The sequence below is a fragment of the Lithobates pipiens genome, unplaced genomic scaffold (assembly GCF_037356315.1).
Source record: "Lithobates pipiens isolate NorthernLeopardFrog02 unplaced genomic scaffold, aLitPip1_a1.2 Scaffold_16, whole genome shotgun sequence".
Lineage (NCBI taxonomy): Eukaryota > Metazoa > Chordata > Amphibia > Anura > Ranidae > Lithobates > Lithobates pipiens.
The window spans coordinates 640,679,658-640,695,130 of record NW_027507748.1 but is presented as its reverse complement, the minus strand read 5'-3'; the positions used below and the strand labels follow the sequence as shown (position 1 = coordinate 640,695,130).

Genomic DNA, 15,473 nt, shown 5'->3' with positions numbered 1-15,473 from the left:
ATGTGGAAGGAAACCAGAGTACCCAGAGTAACCCCACACAAGCCCAGGGAGGACATGCAGACGCTATGCAGGTACTGTCCTGAGCAGGATTCAAATGCAGGACCTCAGCACTGCAAGGCAGAAGTACAAACCAGTGTGCCTTTTACAAGTTTATACACTGATGTTTGATATCCGATTTTAAACAAACATTTAACAGAGTGCTTCTGCGACAGTGCTTGCAAAGCCTACTAGCTTGAAAATCCAGACAAGGCTTTATGAGCGAGGAGACGGGGGGGGGGGGGGGGGTGTCCCTTTGACATCTTCAGCTGTGTTTGTTGTCAAAAGACCTGAATAAAGCAGATCAGGATATTCACAGCACTGTGGCCAAGAACTGCAAAAATGCAGCATTTCATAATTACAGGAATAATATAAATATACACTGATCAGCCATACTTTTAGGGCTACACACCTAATATTGAGTAGGATCCCCTTTTGCCACAAAAACAACCCTGACCCACTGCAACATGAACGCCACTAGACCTCTGAAGCTATGCTATCTGGCACCAAGCCATCAGTAGCAGATCCTTTACATTTCTGCAAGTTGTTAAGTAGGGCTTTTGTGGATCAGACTTGTTTTTTCAGTACATCCCACAGATGCTCGACTGGATTGAGATTTGGAGAATTTGAAGGCCAAGTAAACACCTAACATTTGTTCTTCTCCTCAAACCAGTCTTGAACTATTTTTGCAGTGTGGTGGAGTGCTTTCTCCTGCTGAAAGAGGCCACCATCATCAAGGAATATTATTTCCTTGAAGGGGTTACTTGGTCAGCAACAATGTTTAGGTAGGTGGTACGTGTCAAAGTAATGTAATTGTAAAGTAATAGTAAATCCACATGAATGGCAGGATTAAAGTGGTTGTAAACCCTTACAAACCACTTTGACCTACAGGTAAGCCTAGATTAAGGCTTACCTGTAGATCCAATAAATATCTCCCAAACCTATATGGTTTAGGAGATATTTGCCCGAAGACGGGCACCGCTATCTACGGCGCGCATCGTCTATGACGGCAATGCCACAAGTCTCGGCTCCCGTGCGCATGTGCGGGAGTGACGTCATCGCTGCTCCGGTGAATCACAGTGCCGGAGCAGCGAGACCCACGGAGACCCACCAAGAAGATGGACGCTCGGAACTACAGGGGACAGCGGTGACTTCGCTGGCTCCTGTGTCAGGTAAGTGACACATAATGGACTACTATGCGATGCATAGTAGTCCATTATGCTTTGCCTTTACAGGGAATGAAAGAGGAAGTAAACTCAGGGTTTACTTCCTCTTTAAGGTTTCTCAGCAGAACATTGCCCAAAGCATCACATTGTGCTGGCTTGCCTTCTCATACTGCATCCTGGTGCCATCTCTTTCCCAGGTAAATGTACACACCCAGCCATCCCCATGATTTAAAACAAAACACGATTAATTGGATCAGGTCACCTTCTATTGCTCTTGTCTAGTTCTGATGCGCACATGGCCACTCTAGGTACTTTTGGGTGTGGACACTGATCAGCATTGGCATCCTGGCCAGTCTGTGGCTACACAGCCCCAAACTCAAACAGCAATGCTCTTTTTCTGCTATGAACACATCAAATTCAGGGACATGTACAGGTATACTTGTTGCCCAATATATCCCACAGACTTTCAGATGCCATTGTAATGAGATAATCAGTGTTATTCACGTAACCTGTCAATGGTCAAGGTTATGGCTGATCTGTGTATATGCCAAATAAAACTAACATCATATATTGCAACTTTTGCTGTATCCAGGTGAAGGTGTTAAAGTTGTTTTGGGGTTACTATGGTGTCCGCTAAAAACAAAAATGGAAAAAAAAAACCCACACACCATCATTGTTTAAACTTATGCTATCCAAAAAACAATGCCATTATGGAACTTAACCAGTCAGTGTTCATTAAAGTGTTACTAAACCTAGCACCCTGCATTCACTATATCTGGTCTCCCATAGTACACAGAACATGGAAATGCAATTATTTTAGTAACAAAAAATCCTATATACCTTTTCTCATCAGCAGTATATAGTAATCTTGTGACTTGCGTCAGTCTCTGATTGTAAACCCTTACAACACACTTTGACCCTAGATTAAGGCTTACCTGTAGGACCAAGAAATATCTCCTAAACCTACACGGTTTAGGAGATATTTGCCGAAAGACAGGCACCGCTGTCTACGTCACATGCGCCGTAGACAGCGGCGCGCAGGCGCACTGAGCACGGCACCCGTCAACTGTGATATGCCGCGTGCATGTGCGGGAGTGGCGGCTTCGCCGAATGACAGCAGCGAAGCCGCGATGACCACCGAGAAGATGGACGCTCCGGACTACAGGGGACAGCGGTGACATTGCTGGCTCCTGTGTCAGGTAAGTGACACATAATGGACCATTATGCTTTACCTTTTGCAGGGAATGAAAGAGGAAGTGAACTCATCAGGGTTTATTTCCTCTTTAAAGCTTGTAAGAGGAGTTTTCTCTCTCACCTGATCCTCTGTAGGGACAGTGCAGATTAGCCCTGTGCCGATTACATGCACCCTCCAAAGAAAAAAAAACGAAAAAAAAACTAGCAATATACAAAACGAAGCATGTGTAGCCTAACTCTTAAGGTTCGGTTCTAGCACAAGAGGAGTTGGAGCCAGTTATAGAAGTGGAGGATCAGAGAGGCCGATCAACACAGCATTTATACACCATGCAGAGGATTAACTCCTTTGGTCCCACAGCGAGTATGCAACAAGCATGCTTTACTGCTGATGGGGAAACTGAATATTTTTGTTGGTTCATATTGTGGCTTATTAATGAATTCTAGGTCTCCTCATCCTGGTCAAAGAGCCATATAATATAACATAAGCATAGCTTTACCGTATACCAAAGAAATTTTATTGTTAACTGGTCAAGTCCTTGGAAGCCAAGGAAGTTGGCTGGGGTGGGCTTTCCAATTTATATATTACCACAGCCAAATCCTATACGAGTTTAGTCTCACCCAGAATGGCCATGAGGCAAGTGTCTGGTTCTGATTACTTGTGCCATGCCATTTAATGGGGGGACCCATGGTGGGAGAAAAAGCTTAAACGCTAGTTAAAGTAGTAACGATATTTTCCTTATCTGTAATTACTTTTAATAAATGTTATACTTAAGTATTTGTGTGATCACTCTTTGCACATATCGAACACAACCCAAAAACGTGACAAAACTGCAAATACAGTCTGATTTTAGTAACACTAAAGTTATGGCTGATTGGTGTGAGAGTGAGATACACAAATTATTACACGCACTTTTTGTTCCGAACATAGAAAATATATTACAATCTTTTTACATACTAGAATTTAAGAGGCAAAAAGGAAACACTTACTGGACTGGACCACTGCTTGAGTTTGTGCCGACGTCCCTGATGCTATATTAGTTAATGCCCAGGCAGCTTCAAACTGTAAAGAAGGACTGAAACACAAGATTTAAAGTTTTTAATTTTGTTCGATATCAAATATCTCAAAAGGTAAGCCTGTCATTAGAGAAATAGGAGGGGGGTGCTTGCTGATGAATAACTTTAAAAAATGACTAGTTGCCAAGCCAGTATGCTTGCTCTGACCTTAACCACTTAAGGACTAGTCTCGTTTTAAGATTTTGGTGTTTACACGTTTAAAACTGTTTTTTTGGCTAGAAAATTACTTAGAAACCCCAAACATATGTTTGCACAGCGGTCTTACAAGAGCACTTTTTGGGAAAAATGCACTTTTTTGAATAAAAAAAAAAAAGCGGTAGTTAGCCCATTTTTATATTGTGAAAGATAATACGCCAAGTAAAATTGATACCCAACATGTCATGCTTCAAAATTGCGTCCACTCATAGAATGGCGTCAAACTTTTACCCTCAAAAATCACCATAGGCGATGTTTACAGCTTGCATGTTTTGAGTTACAGAGAAGGCCTAGAGCTAGAATTATTGCTCTCGCTTTAACGATTGCGGCAATAAGTGTGGTTTGACCCCCGTTTTCATACGCTTTCTGCACACGAGCTTGTCGGGACGGGGCGTTTTAAACTTTTTTCTTTCTTATATTACTTGATTTTTTTTTTTTTTTTTTTTTTAACCGTGTAAAAATAAAAAGTGTCACTTTTATTACTATTACAAGGAATGTAAACATCCCTTGTAATAGAGAAAAGCATGACAGGACCTCTTAAAATGTGAGATCTGGGGTCAAAAAGTCCTCATATCTCCCATTTGAACTTAAATGCAATAATAAAAAAAAACTTGTCATTTGAAAAAAATGTGCCTTTAAGACGTGTGGGCGTAAGTGACGTTTTGACATCGCTTCTGCCTTGCAGTTTCAAGGAGACGGGTGGGGGCCATTTTACCCTCACTTGTCTCCATGCATAGCAAGTGAGAGGATGAGATTGCCTCCACCGCTGTCTACTGCTCCGGTAAGCAGCAGAGGGCACCAGATCGCACAGCGAATCCGCCAGAGACCATTTTTATCTTGTAGCCGACCGCCGGCCGAACTCGGGGATACCAGGGTTATGGCTGCTAGCTGCTGCCATAACAATGATATCCACTCCCAAAGTAGGGACGTACATCGGCAGTCGGCAAGCGGTTAAGGAACTCTAAATCACGGACCCAGAACAGATATGCAGACTAAGGATCAACGTGATTCATCGCCATATTCTCATTGTGTTTCTTTACACATGAATGCGAGAATGTGGTCTACAAAGTTACATTATATACAGTTGTGCTTCTAAGTTTTCATACCCTGGCAGAATTTATGATTTCCTGGCCATTTTTCAAGTATATGAATGATAAACATATTTCACTCATGGGTAGTGTTTGGCTGGAGCCATTTATCATCAACTGTGTTTAACTCATACTCACAAGAGAAACTACCCAAATTACCTGGTTCAAAAGTTGACACTCTGGTAATTTTGGCCTAACATGCAAACAAGTTGACACAAAAGCGGTTTGAATGGCTATTAAAGGTAACCATTCTCACCTGTGATCTGTTTGTGTGTGTATATATATATATATATATATATATATATATATATATATATATATATATATATATATATATATATATATATATATATAATAGTTTCTGGACTCCTGACAGACCCTTGCATCTTTCATCCAGTGCTATACAAGCGTTTCTGAATTCTGAGTCATGGGGAAAGCAAAATAATTGTCAAAGGATCTGCAGGAAAAAAAAAAAAAAAGGCATATAAAAAAGATATCCAAGGAATTGAAAATGCCAAATCCGCAGTTTTTTTTAACTCTAACCAAGAAGTGGAAAATGAGGGGGTTCTGTTGAAACCAAACCACGGTCAGGTAGTGCATACCGAACAAATAACTTCAAGTGAAATAGAGGACTCTCTGAAAACCTTTGGTGTGGCCGTTTCAAGACGCACAATAAGGAGGCACTTGAAGACAGATTGGCTGCATGGTCGAGTCGCCAGAGGAAAGCCATTACTATGCAAATGCCAAAGTATCCTGCTTACAATACAATAGTACAGAGACAAACCTCAAACCTTGTGGCACAAAGTCATTTGCAGTGATGAAACCAAAAGTGAGCTTTTTGGTCACAACCATAAACACTACATTTGGAGGGGGTCAATAAGGCCTATGATTAAAAAGGTACACCATTTCTACTGTGAAACACGGAGGTGAGTCGCTGATGTTTTGGGGATGTGCGAGCTAAAAAAGGCACAGGAAATTTGGTCAAAATTGATGGAAAGATGAATGCAGTATGTTATCAAATACTGGAGGAACATTTGCATTGATCAGCCAGGAAGCTGTGCATGGGATGTACTTGGACATTCCAACATGACAATGATCCAAAATACAAGGCAAAGTTGACCTGTCATTGGCTACAGCAGAAAAAAGTGAAGGTTCTGGAGTGGCCATCTCAGTCTCCTGACCTCAATATCATTGAGCCACTCTGGGGAGATCTCAAAACGTGCAGTTCATGCAAGACAGCCCAAGAATTTACAGGAACTGGAGGCTTTTTTCCCCAAGAGGAATGGGCAGCTTTACCATCTGAGAAGATAAAGAGCCTCATTCACAAATACCACAAAAGACTTCAAGCTATCATTGATGTTAAAGGGGGCAATGCACGGTATTAAGAACTGGGGTGTGTAAACTTTTGATCAGGGTCATTTGAGTAGTTTCTCTTGTGATTATGATTAAAAAAAAAAAAAAAAAAAAAAAAGAGTAAACACAGCTGACTAATAAACGGATTCAGACGAAAACTAACCATGAGTGAAAGAAAAGTTTGTGTTATTTATAGTCTGAAAAATGGCCAAGAAATTAAACTCTGCCAGGGTATGTAAACTTATGAGCACAACTGTATATTATGTAATCAACTATAAATGATACAGGGCACTGGTATGAACTACTCACTTGTTACAATGCATACAGTGCAGGGCTTTCAGAGCCCAATTTTATCAAGGCAATAGTATGTATCTTGCTATGCCTGCTATTCCAATATTCTTTTATTATTTAAAAAAGGAAAACTCTTTCCTCAAATTACATTGATGAATTGTTCATTATTCTTTAGATCCAAGCTGGATCTAAACCATCGATACTTTGTGCGTTCATGACCCTTGCACTTATGCAGCGTACACATGACCGTTTTTTTCCCCCGTCAGAATAAACTCTGCCGGTTTGTCCGCGGAGTTCCGCTAAAATGGGTCTTGCCTAAACACGATCACGCCAGTAGCCTCCCTTGCGTTTTTTTTGGTCCGTCGGAACAGCATACAGACGAACGGTTTTCCCGATAGGAATCGATTCCATCAGAAAGATTTAAAACATGTTCTATTTCTAGGTCCGTAAGAATTTTCGGAAAAAGAAAGCCTGATGAGGCATACACACGAACAAAATATCCGATGAAAAAATTCCGTCTGACTTTTTCTGCAGGAAAATCTGACTGTGTGTACACGGCATAACAGAGCATACAAGAGCCTCTAATAAGACACTACTGAAACTGACACTTTTTTTCAAAACTCTACATGAAACTGTACACTAGAGTGTCCAAACAAAAGATCAATCAGGGGTGTGTGTGTTCGTGCGTCACATTTTATTTGTCACAGCATAGAAAATATAGCAGAAAATACAGGGAAAGGTTCCATTACGGGAATTCAAGCTATACTACACACAAGAGGTGAAAAACTTTTTATACTCACTTATCATCTGCCTCTAAACATTTCACCAATATGGGCAGAATTCCGGATTTTATGAGGTCATCAATGGGGGGATTTCTGTCACTGGATAACAGCTTTCTGCAACAGAACATTGTACAGAAAATGATCAGTGTGTGAATGTTTTAGAGACCATGTTCTTGTGCGTGGTCTGTAAAATTATATATATATATATATATATATATATATATATATATATATATTGGCACATTAGATATAAAGATTATTTTTTGTCTTGTCCGTATCCTTAACTCACCAATGCCAGCCATGTTGATAAACACCAAATATGACTTGCATCAGGAAGATACACCTACAGTGAATGTCACATTGTTGGAAATTCTGTTGACTATCACCTTCCAACCATAGCATTCTGTCATCTCCAGTTTAAATCTCCCAGTTTCAAGTGACTTAAATTTCAGGAAGATTAAGAAATAATAATAATAATAATAATAATAATAATAATAATAATATCAAAAGTGCCTTCTAGTTATCAATGCAATGATTTTAACTCATTTCAACAAGTATATCAAATTCTTGGCCTCCTAAAACTGAAAGTAAAGGTGAGATGCTAGATGTCAGAGCGTGGGACGATCCGTTCGTATGTTACACCCTGATTTGGGTGTAACATGTTACAAAATGTGAACTTATCCTTTAAAGTGGGATGGATGGGAGAGCACAGTTTAAGGGCGGGGGGCTAAGGAATGTTACCATATACATGTCATATCCTAAATATTGGAGCAACATGAAACATGGTTCCAGAGGTGTAATAAGCCTTTATCAACAAATACAAAATGGAGCAAAATGTGGCATGCATTACCTTGCCGCCTGTACAGCGCTGAGTTGGGTTGTGGGATTATCACTGGTTGCATTCTAAAAAAATAAATAAAATAAAAGTCTTAAGTGTAGGAATTTGGACAAAGGTTCCTGTAAGAACAATATGAGCTATTGTAGTGCAAGCGTTTCAATAATCATTCATAGCACTGAAGTTTAATGTTTAAACTAGACACGAATGCATATTTTTATGGTAACATACTAAGCGTTTTTTCAGTCAGCAGATATGGATCCTATGTGGATATATTTTGTAAAACAATTTTAACTTCTCTTATTTGGTCTCTTGTTTAAGACACCATTAAAAGCCTTTTATACATATTTGATAAGTGAAAAGAAGTACCTGCCAATCGCACCAGAAATCTTGTCAAATGATAACTTCCTTTTTACATTGTTCCTAGTCATCTCTGAGGACTCCAGAACCCCACCCCTCTATGTTATGAAGAGGAAAGGGGGATGTTTTTGTTGTTCTGTCACATTTTTCTAATATATTAGGGTAAATTAACATTAGCACCCTAAAACAGGATGTTACTGGGAGATCAGTAGGGGAAATGGGGGAAGAGATAAAGAAAAAAGAAAAAGAAAAACTAAGGCAGTCACCAAAACCAAGGACTGGTAAGCTGCAAGATTACACTTTTGGGGTTAGATACTACAATTTAGCATGCACCTCTGCCTAAACTGCAACAAACATGTAGACCATTAATGCAGACGACTTCTCCTGTAATGTCGATCCAGGAACTTCAGTAACATTAGATTAGCTGCTGACTTCACTTGTGGCATGCTTGTTCTCAACCAGTGACTCAGCTGAGCAAACAAAATCAACAATGACAGCTTCCATATATCTTACTACAGAAATACTAAAGGCATGGTGGCAAACAAATGCAGTCTTGGACAATACAGCCTCAAAATTCAACAGGGACTGGAGATTTTCCTTTGTCTGTTGGCTGCTAGATGACAGTGAGTGTTGGGTCTTTGCCTGGTGTCCTTGCCTGAATGTAAGTATAAGATAATTCAGGAAATTCATCAAGCAGGCCACCAAAGACCACTACCATCACTGGCCAGTCTTTCACAGAGGGAGAATTAATGGAACACACTTGTAAGAGAAGCTAATCACATTAATAAAACTGAGAATTTGTATAATCTTCGCTTACACTGTGTTACTATTGTAATGCATAACAGAACAGCTAATTTGAATCAGTTTTCAAAGAATGGCGATAACCCTTCTAAATATTGTCATGGCTTCCAATTAGCAAGTGTTCAGTTACAAAAATACCCATGGTGCTCTAAAACTTATAAAAGTAATACGTTCGTATATTTAAACAGTTGGAAACTGCTGCTCTTAGTTGTAACTGAATCTAAATTAGGCTACACGGCACCCTGGTTGAGAATTGCCCCTTTAAAAGGACAAATTTGCCTTTAAAAAAAGCCCCCTAACCCTCTGACTGCAGACAGCCTGGACCTATACTTTATGTTTAGCCCTATTCTAGTGATGTTAACGCTGACATGGACCCAGCTAGCTCATCTCCATTCTGCTTCATCCAAGTCCATCTAGGTGGTAAGATTGCTGGATAAAGACTAAAGCATCAGAGGGTGGATAAAGTATAGGAAAGGGTGGGATTAACATTAAAAGATTCAGCAACTAGACTAGCATCAAGGCCATCAGAAATGTACAGTAATCTACACCAATCACTAGAGTAGGCATATGCAACAAACAAAATTCTTCCACTTTTAATGCCTGCCAGGCAGAGGAGAGTCTCTGAGCTTTATCTTCAGATGCATATCCTTGTATATACACCACTACATGTATGTGTTGTCAACACTGTTAAACTAGGTTATATAGCTTCAAGTAGTGTTTAAAAAAAAAAAAAAAAAAAAAAAAAGTAAAATAAATAAAAAATACATCTAAAAAAGGAAGAAAAAAAAAATTGCACATACCTGTAGTATTGCTTCTAGTGTTACGTTTTGCTGCAAAGAAAGGATAAAAAGTTACATTAGTTTGAATAAAACGTAAATTTGTTACCTATTGAATTAATTCACCGCTTTCCTAAAACTATTTACCAACGGCCAAAACCAATGGACACTATTCCGTACTCCTACTCTTGGACCTTTCTGCTACCTTTGATACGGTTGAGCACCCCCTCATCCAAAAACTCCACACCACTGGCCTCCATGACTGTACTCTTCACTGGTTCTCTTCCTACTTTAGCGTTACTATTCTTTCTCCTCTCCCTGCTGGGGTTCCCCAAGGTTCTGTTCATGGGCCTCTATTTTCTCTACACCTCCTCCCTGGGTCAGCTCATAGCCTCCCATGGCTACAAATACGACCTCTACGCTGACAACACCCAAATCCGTTTCTCTACCACTCAGCTCACTGCCGCCATCTCCTCAAGTATCACTAATTTACTAAACAGATATCAGTCTGGATGTCACCCCACTTCCTCAATCTATCCAAAACCAAACTTAGAATTTTTCCTCCACCACATGCCCCTTTCCCTGATCTCTGTCAAAAATGGATGGCACAACTATCAGCCCATCCTCACATGCCAAGGTCCTAGGTGTAATCCTGGACTCTGAACTCTTAATCCCCACTTCCAATCACTGTCCAAATCTTGCCGCCTCAAGCTACGCAACATCTCCAAAATATGCCCTTTTCTAACCAACGACACAACTAAGCTCTTAATTCACTCGCTGATCATCTCTCGCCTCGACTACTGCAACTCCCTACTCATTGGCTTACCTCTACATAGTCTGTTCCCCCTTCAATCCATCATTAATGCTGCTGCCAGACTCATCCACCTTACCAATCACTCTGTGTCTGCTACCCCTCTCTGTCAATCCCTATACTGGCTCCCACAACAAATTAAATTTAAAATACTAACAAAACCATCCACAATTTAGCCCCCAGTTACATCACTAGCCTAGTCTCAAAATACCAACCTAATCATTCTCTTTGTTCCTCGCTCTCCAGCTCCCGCATCACCTCCTCCTTTGCTCACCTTCAGGACTTTTCCAGAGCCTCTCCAAGCCTACAGAGCTCCTTACCCCAACCTGTACAATTATCTCCTACTCTATTAGCTTTCAGACGATCCCTGAAAACACTCCTACTCAGAGAAGCCTATCCTACCCACACCTAACAACTAATTTAATTTATTTCCATCAGTTCATCCCACACAGTTATTACCTTTTGTTTCACTTGACCCTCCAAGAAAGCAAGTTCTAATCAGCAGGGCCCTCTGATTGCTCCTGTATTGAATTTGAACTGTACTGTCTGCCCTCATGTCGTAAAGTGCTGCGCAAACTGTTGGCGCGCTATATAAATACTGTAAAATAATAAATAACTCTAATCCATAAAGCAGCGCACTCATGGATGACATTTGGTAGGCAATGACCAAGTGGCTGCACAGCCTGCCGAAATTTTGCTGCATAGGTTTTAATTGCAAATGAATAGGATAATGCATGTGCAGGAAGTGGATAAGCAGCTAATTTTGAGGCAGTCAACTAGGATAGCTCCTGCAGTGCTTCATGGCCATCAGCCACTCATCACTCCAACTATACCCAAATACTGTAGAGGTGTTTAATCTCTTAGCATGTGGTTCTCTGCTACAACGCCCCAATTATCTCCTGTTCTTTTGCTAGCAATGGTGAACCCTATAAAAAGAACAGATGCCAGGAAAAAGGCTTTAGGTAACTGAAATAACTGGCAGTGAGTGCGAGTGAGAAGTTTAAGCAAATATATAATAACCATTTCAAAACTGACCAACTCTGACATTCATGTAAATCTGCATTGCTTGCTAAGAAATTATTTAGAACCCCCAAACTTTACATACTGTTTTTATGCTGAGGCCCTGGAGAATAAAATGGTTGTTGCAATTTGTTATGCGCACAGCGGTTTATCAAACCCAAATATTAAGGAAAAAAATACACTTTAATGATTTTTAGTGCACAGACACAATACTGATTTTTTTGGCAAAATATAAAAAATGCTCTGCTTAGTAAATAGATATCCAACATGTCATGCTTTCAAAATGCACATGTCCATGGAATGGCGACAAACTATGGCAACTAAAAATCTCATGGGCAACGCTTTAAAGGCCTTTACCACTTTAGAGTTGCACAGGAAGTTTGGTGCTAGAATGAATTACTACTCTTGCTCTTCTGTTCACGGCGATACCTCACAAGTGTAGTGCAAATACTTGAGGGAGCTACATCATCAAGTGATGAACAACATCCCCAGTGATAGTATGGGCCCTGACAGGTTTTCTTAGTGGAGAGCTGGGTTTTATTAGATCCCATCTTTATCATCTGGCCTCCAAAGCATCTGATCAGATTGGTTTGATTGGAAGGTTTACAAGCCAGTAACTGCTTAGATATCAAGCTGAACCTGGAAGTGGTGAAATCCCTGTTGCTTCCGGTTTCTGAAATTAGAGGGGGGGTGGGGGGAGGCGGACTTTAGAGTCTCACTCAGTACAGCATCTGATGCAGCAGGTCGCATCGGGCCCAGACTCCTCATGGCAGGGTAGAACCCGGTGACCCCCCTGCCACCATCTGTAAGTGTGACTGAGCTTCTATTTAGCCACTCAAATTACATTTAAATAAAAGAAAATAGTTTTGGGATCAGGTTTGTAGCTTCAGCCATGATACCGGTATAACCACCTTAGGGGAGATAGAAAGATCTCTCTCCTATTTATCCACACACTGAAGTATTGAGGTGGTTAACAAAAGGAAAAATAAAAATAAAAAATCCAAAGCCTTAAATCAGTTCGGCCTAGAAATAAAAACACATCATCAAGTATGAAGAGAATAAACCAAATAAGCCGACGTACAGATTTGAAGTCTCCATCAACATCAGAGTCCTCTAAGCTTTCTTCTTGTGGAACATTTCTCTTTTTCAAAAGGTGTTCATCTCTCTTGTTCTGGAAAGGTAAACAGGAACTGGTTACTTAACAAAGATCTATAGCGACATCAGGACTTCAGCAATGAAGCACAAATACAACAATGGAACCAACATGAGCTGCATTGTATTTAAAGAACTAAAGCTGACCTCCAAGCAGATAAAATTACATTTCTAATACAACTTATTTCAATCCATAAATTTAAAATGCAACTAGAGCAAGAAACCAAATTTAACATTATGTATCACAGCACAGACTGGGATAGTTTGAAGGAGCACAAGCCACCACAATCATCCAATGTGCTGACCAGGAGCACGCCGATAGGAAGAGAAAGCAGGGTGACAAATGAGCACACTGCTCTTATACTTCACATTTACAGTCGGGATACACCGAAATTTCGATGGCCAAATAAAAATGAAAAAACCTGCAGAAAATTGTGTTTTTGGCACATTGTTGGAAGGAAAATATTGGCGATAATGGAGCCAAAAATGGAACCCATTGCGAGTATCATCCTGACACGCCCCAGTCCTCCCCTCCCTCCCACAGAGGGGTGATCTCCGTGTGTCATGGAACTGAATGGCACTGGCCGCAGTAACAACACCCCGCCTCCTGTGATAGACGGCTCACTGAGCCAATTGTGGGGCATTGAATCAGTGTGACGTGATCACAGGAGGCGGGACATTGTTACTGCGACCCGGGCAACTCAGATACAGCTCAGTGACACACGGAGATTGCCGCTCTGATCAGAAGGGCACTGGCGAGGCTGCATTGATCTATTGTATCATATCTGCAGTCTCTGACTATCTCCCGTATTATGTCTGCAGCCTCTGACCATCTCCTGTATCAGGTCTGCTAGAGGTGCACCGAATGGAAATTTTGCCAACACTATTAGCAGTGTGTTTAAGAGATTGCACACATGATACAACAGATGGTTAGAGACCGAGGACATAATACAAGAGATGGTTGCAGACTGCATTTTTCTTCAGCTTTTCTTGCACTAAAAAGGTGCCAATAATGGCCAACAAATTCATAGAAATTTAAATTCATATTAAAATGTCAAATACAAATTGTATATAAAAATATAAATACTTTAAAAACTGTCATTTTCAGTATCTGTTTTTGGCCTAGTGCATCGTTCATTTTCGGCACTAAAATTTCCATTTGGTGTATCCCTAATTTACAGTCTACACCCTTTTTGGGTGAAGTTCCGCTTTAATATAGCTTTTAGGCCGAATGCCCATGGAAGCTACTGCTATACAGCAATTGCAGAGAGATTCCGGGTCCCATGTCACGCAGAGATGCTTGTTCAGCAGAAGCGCTATTCAGAGAACACTTAACTTTCTTCTCAATCAATACAAAATTACCCGATTGGACAGTGTGGAGAAGCTGGGTGGGAAAGTCAGTCTCCACCTCACCCACTCACAGAATACTTTGCATTCATTGAGCAAGTGTTGTCTGAATGGTGCCCATGGTTGTGTGTGAACCCCTGTGTTCACTTAGCAGCCCCTCAGCACAGGACCTAGAAGACAGCAGAAAGCACTAGAGAGAGATTTCCAGCTTCCATAGGGATTGGCCAGGTATGGCACATGAATAGTTATTTTAGACAGAGTTGGATGTAACTATGCAAGAATAGCCATACATGGAACTCCGCTCTAACAAATGAATTGCAAAGTCTGTAAAGAGGTCCTAGACCTGCTTATGCCATCTACTGGTATGTCTAGATCACAAGTCTAGCTAAAACGAATCAGAAATTTATTGGCACATGAAATAGTTTACATATGCAATTCAACCGAGTATATAGCCTTTCACCAGGAGTTTAGCTTTAATTCCGCAATAGAAAACATACAAGCAGTAAAAGTACTTTTGACGATTGTTTCAGCCTTCAAGTATATCTAGGTCTCTCACTTTTCAGTGAAATTATCTTCTCACTGACTGGATGGAAAGAAAGAATGCAGTATGTCCTTTTGTCTATGCATCAAAAAGTATAAAACAATTCTGAACACAAAATCCTGCCTAGAGATCTATAAGCACATGAAAGTGCATACAAACTGCTTAGGCCCTGTTTACACAGTGTGATAACCTGCATTTTACTGCACTGGATGAATGCAGGTCACCACTGGGACACAAAATAATTGTTTTCCATGTGTCCTGTTCACACTGCACTCTAGGCATGCTGAATTTTATCACTGTAAAGAAAGTATCGTTTACCACTGTAAAGCAGTGCGACAATGATTTGTCACTTTGTGCACTTCAAATAAATTTGACACAAGATGAAAATAAATAAATAAATAGGGAACCATGTAATATATCACACCACCCCCAACCACTGGCACATTGCAGCCTGAACGGAGAGCTGTCCACACACTAAACCACTGTGGTTTAGTGTGAGGGCAGTGCAAAGGGGTCCTTAGAGAGCCGGTAAATAGTTTGTGTCCAGGCTGTGTTAATGCATATCAATTACACTAGTAGCTCATGATGTGATCCAAATGACAACTACTGCAGTTGATTTTTTTGTAGTAAGAAATGTGAACAGAAAGGTCA

The 15,473-nt window shown here is 40.5% G+C and overlaps 1 protein-coding gene across 2 annotated transcripts in view; it reads right to left on the bottom strand.

Moving 5' to 3' along the window:
- Positions 1-15,473, bottom strand: part of KPNA3 (karyopherin subunit alpha 3) — an 84,943-nt gene that overhangs the window by 28,958 nt on the left and 40,512 nt on the right. For both annotated transcript variants that reach the window (XM_077484284.1, XM_077484285.1), the window contains exons 3-7: positions 12,864-12,953; positions 9,976-10,005; positions 8,030-8,082; positions 7,198-7,293; positions 3,384-3,469 (exon numbers count right to left, since the gene is read on the bottom strand). In XM_077484284.1, the coding sequence (XP_077340410.1) occupies positions 3,384-3,469; positions 7,198-7,293; positions 8,030-8,082; positions 9,976-10,005; positions 12,864-12,953 (355 nt within the window). The remainder of the gene's footprint in view (positions 1-3,383; positions 3,470-7,197; positions 7,294-8,029; positions 8,083-9,975; positions 10,006-12,863; positions 12,954-15,473) is intronic.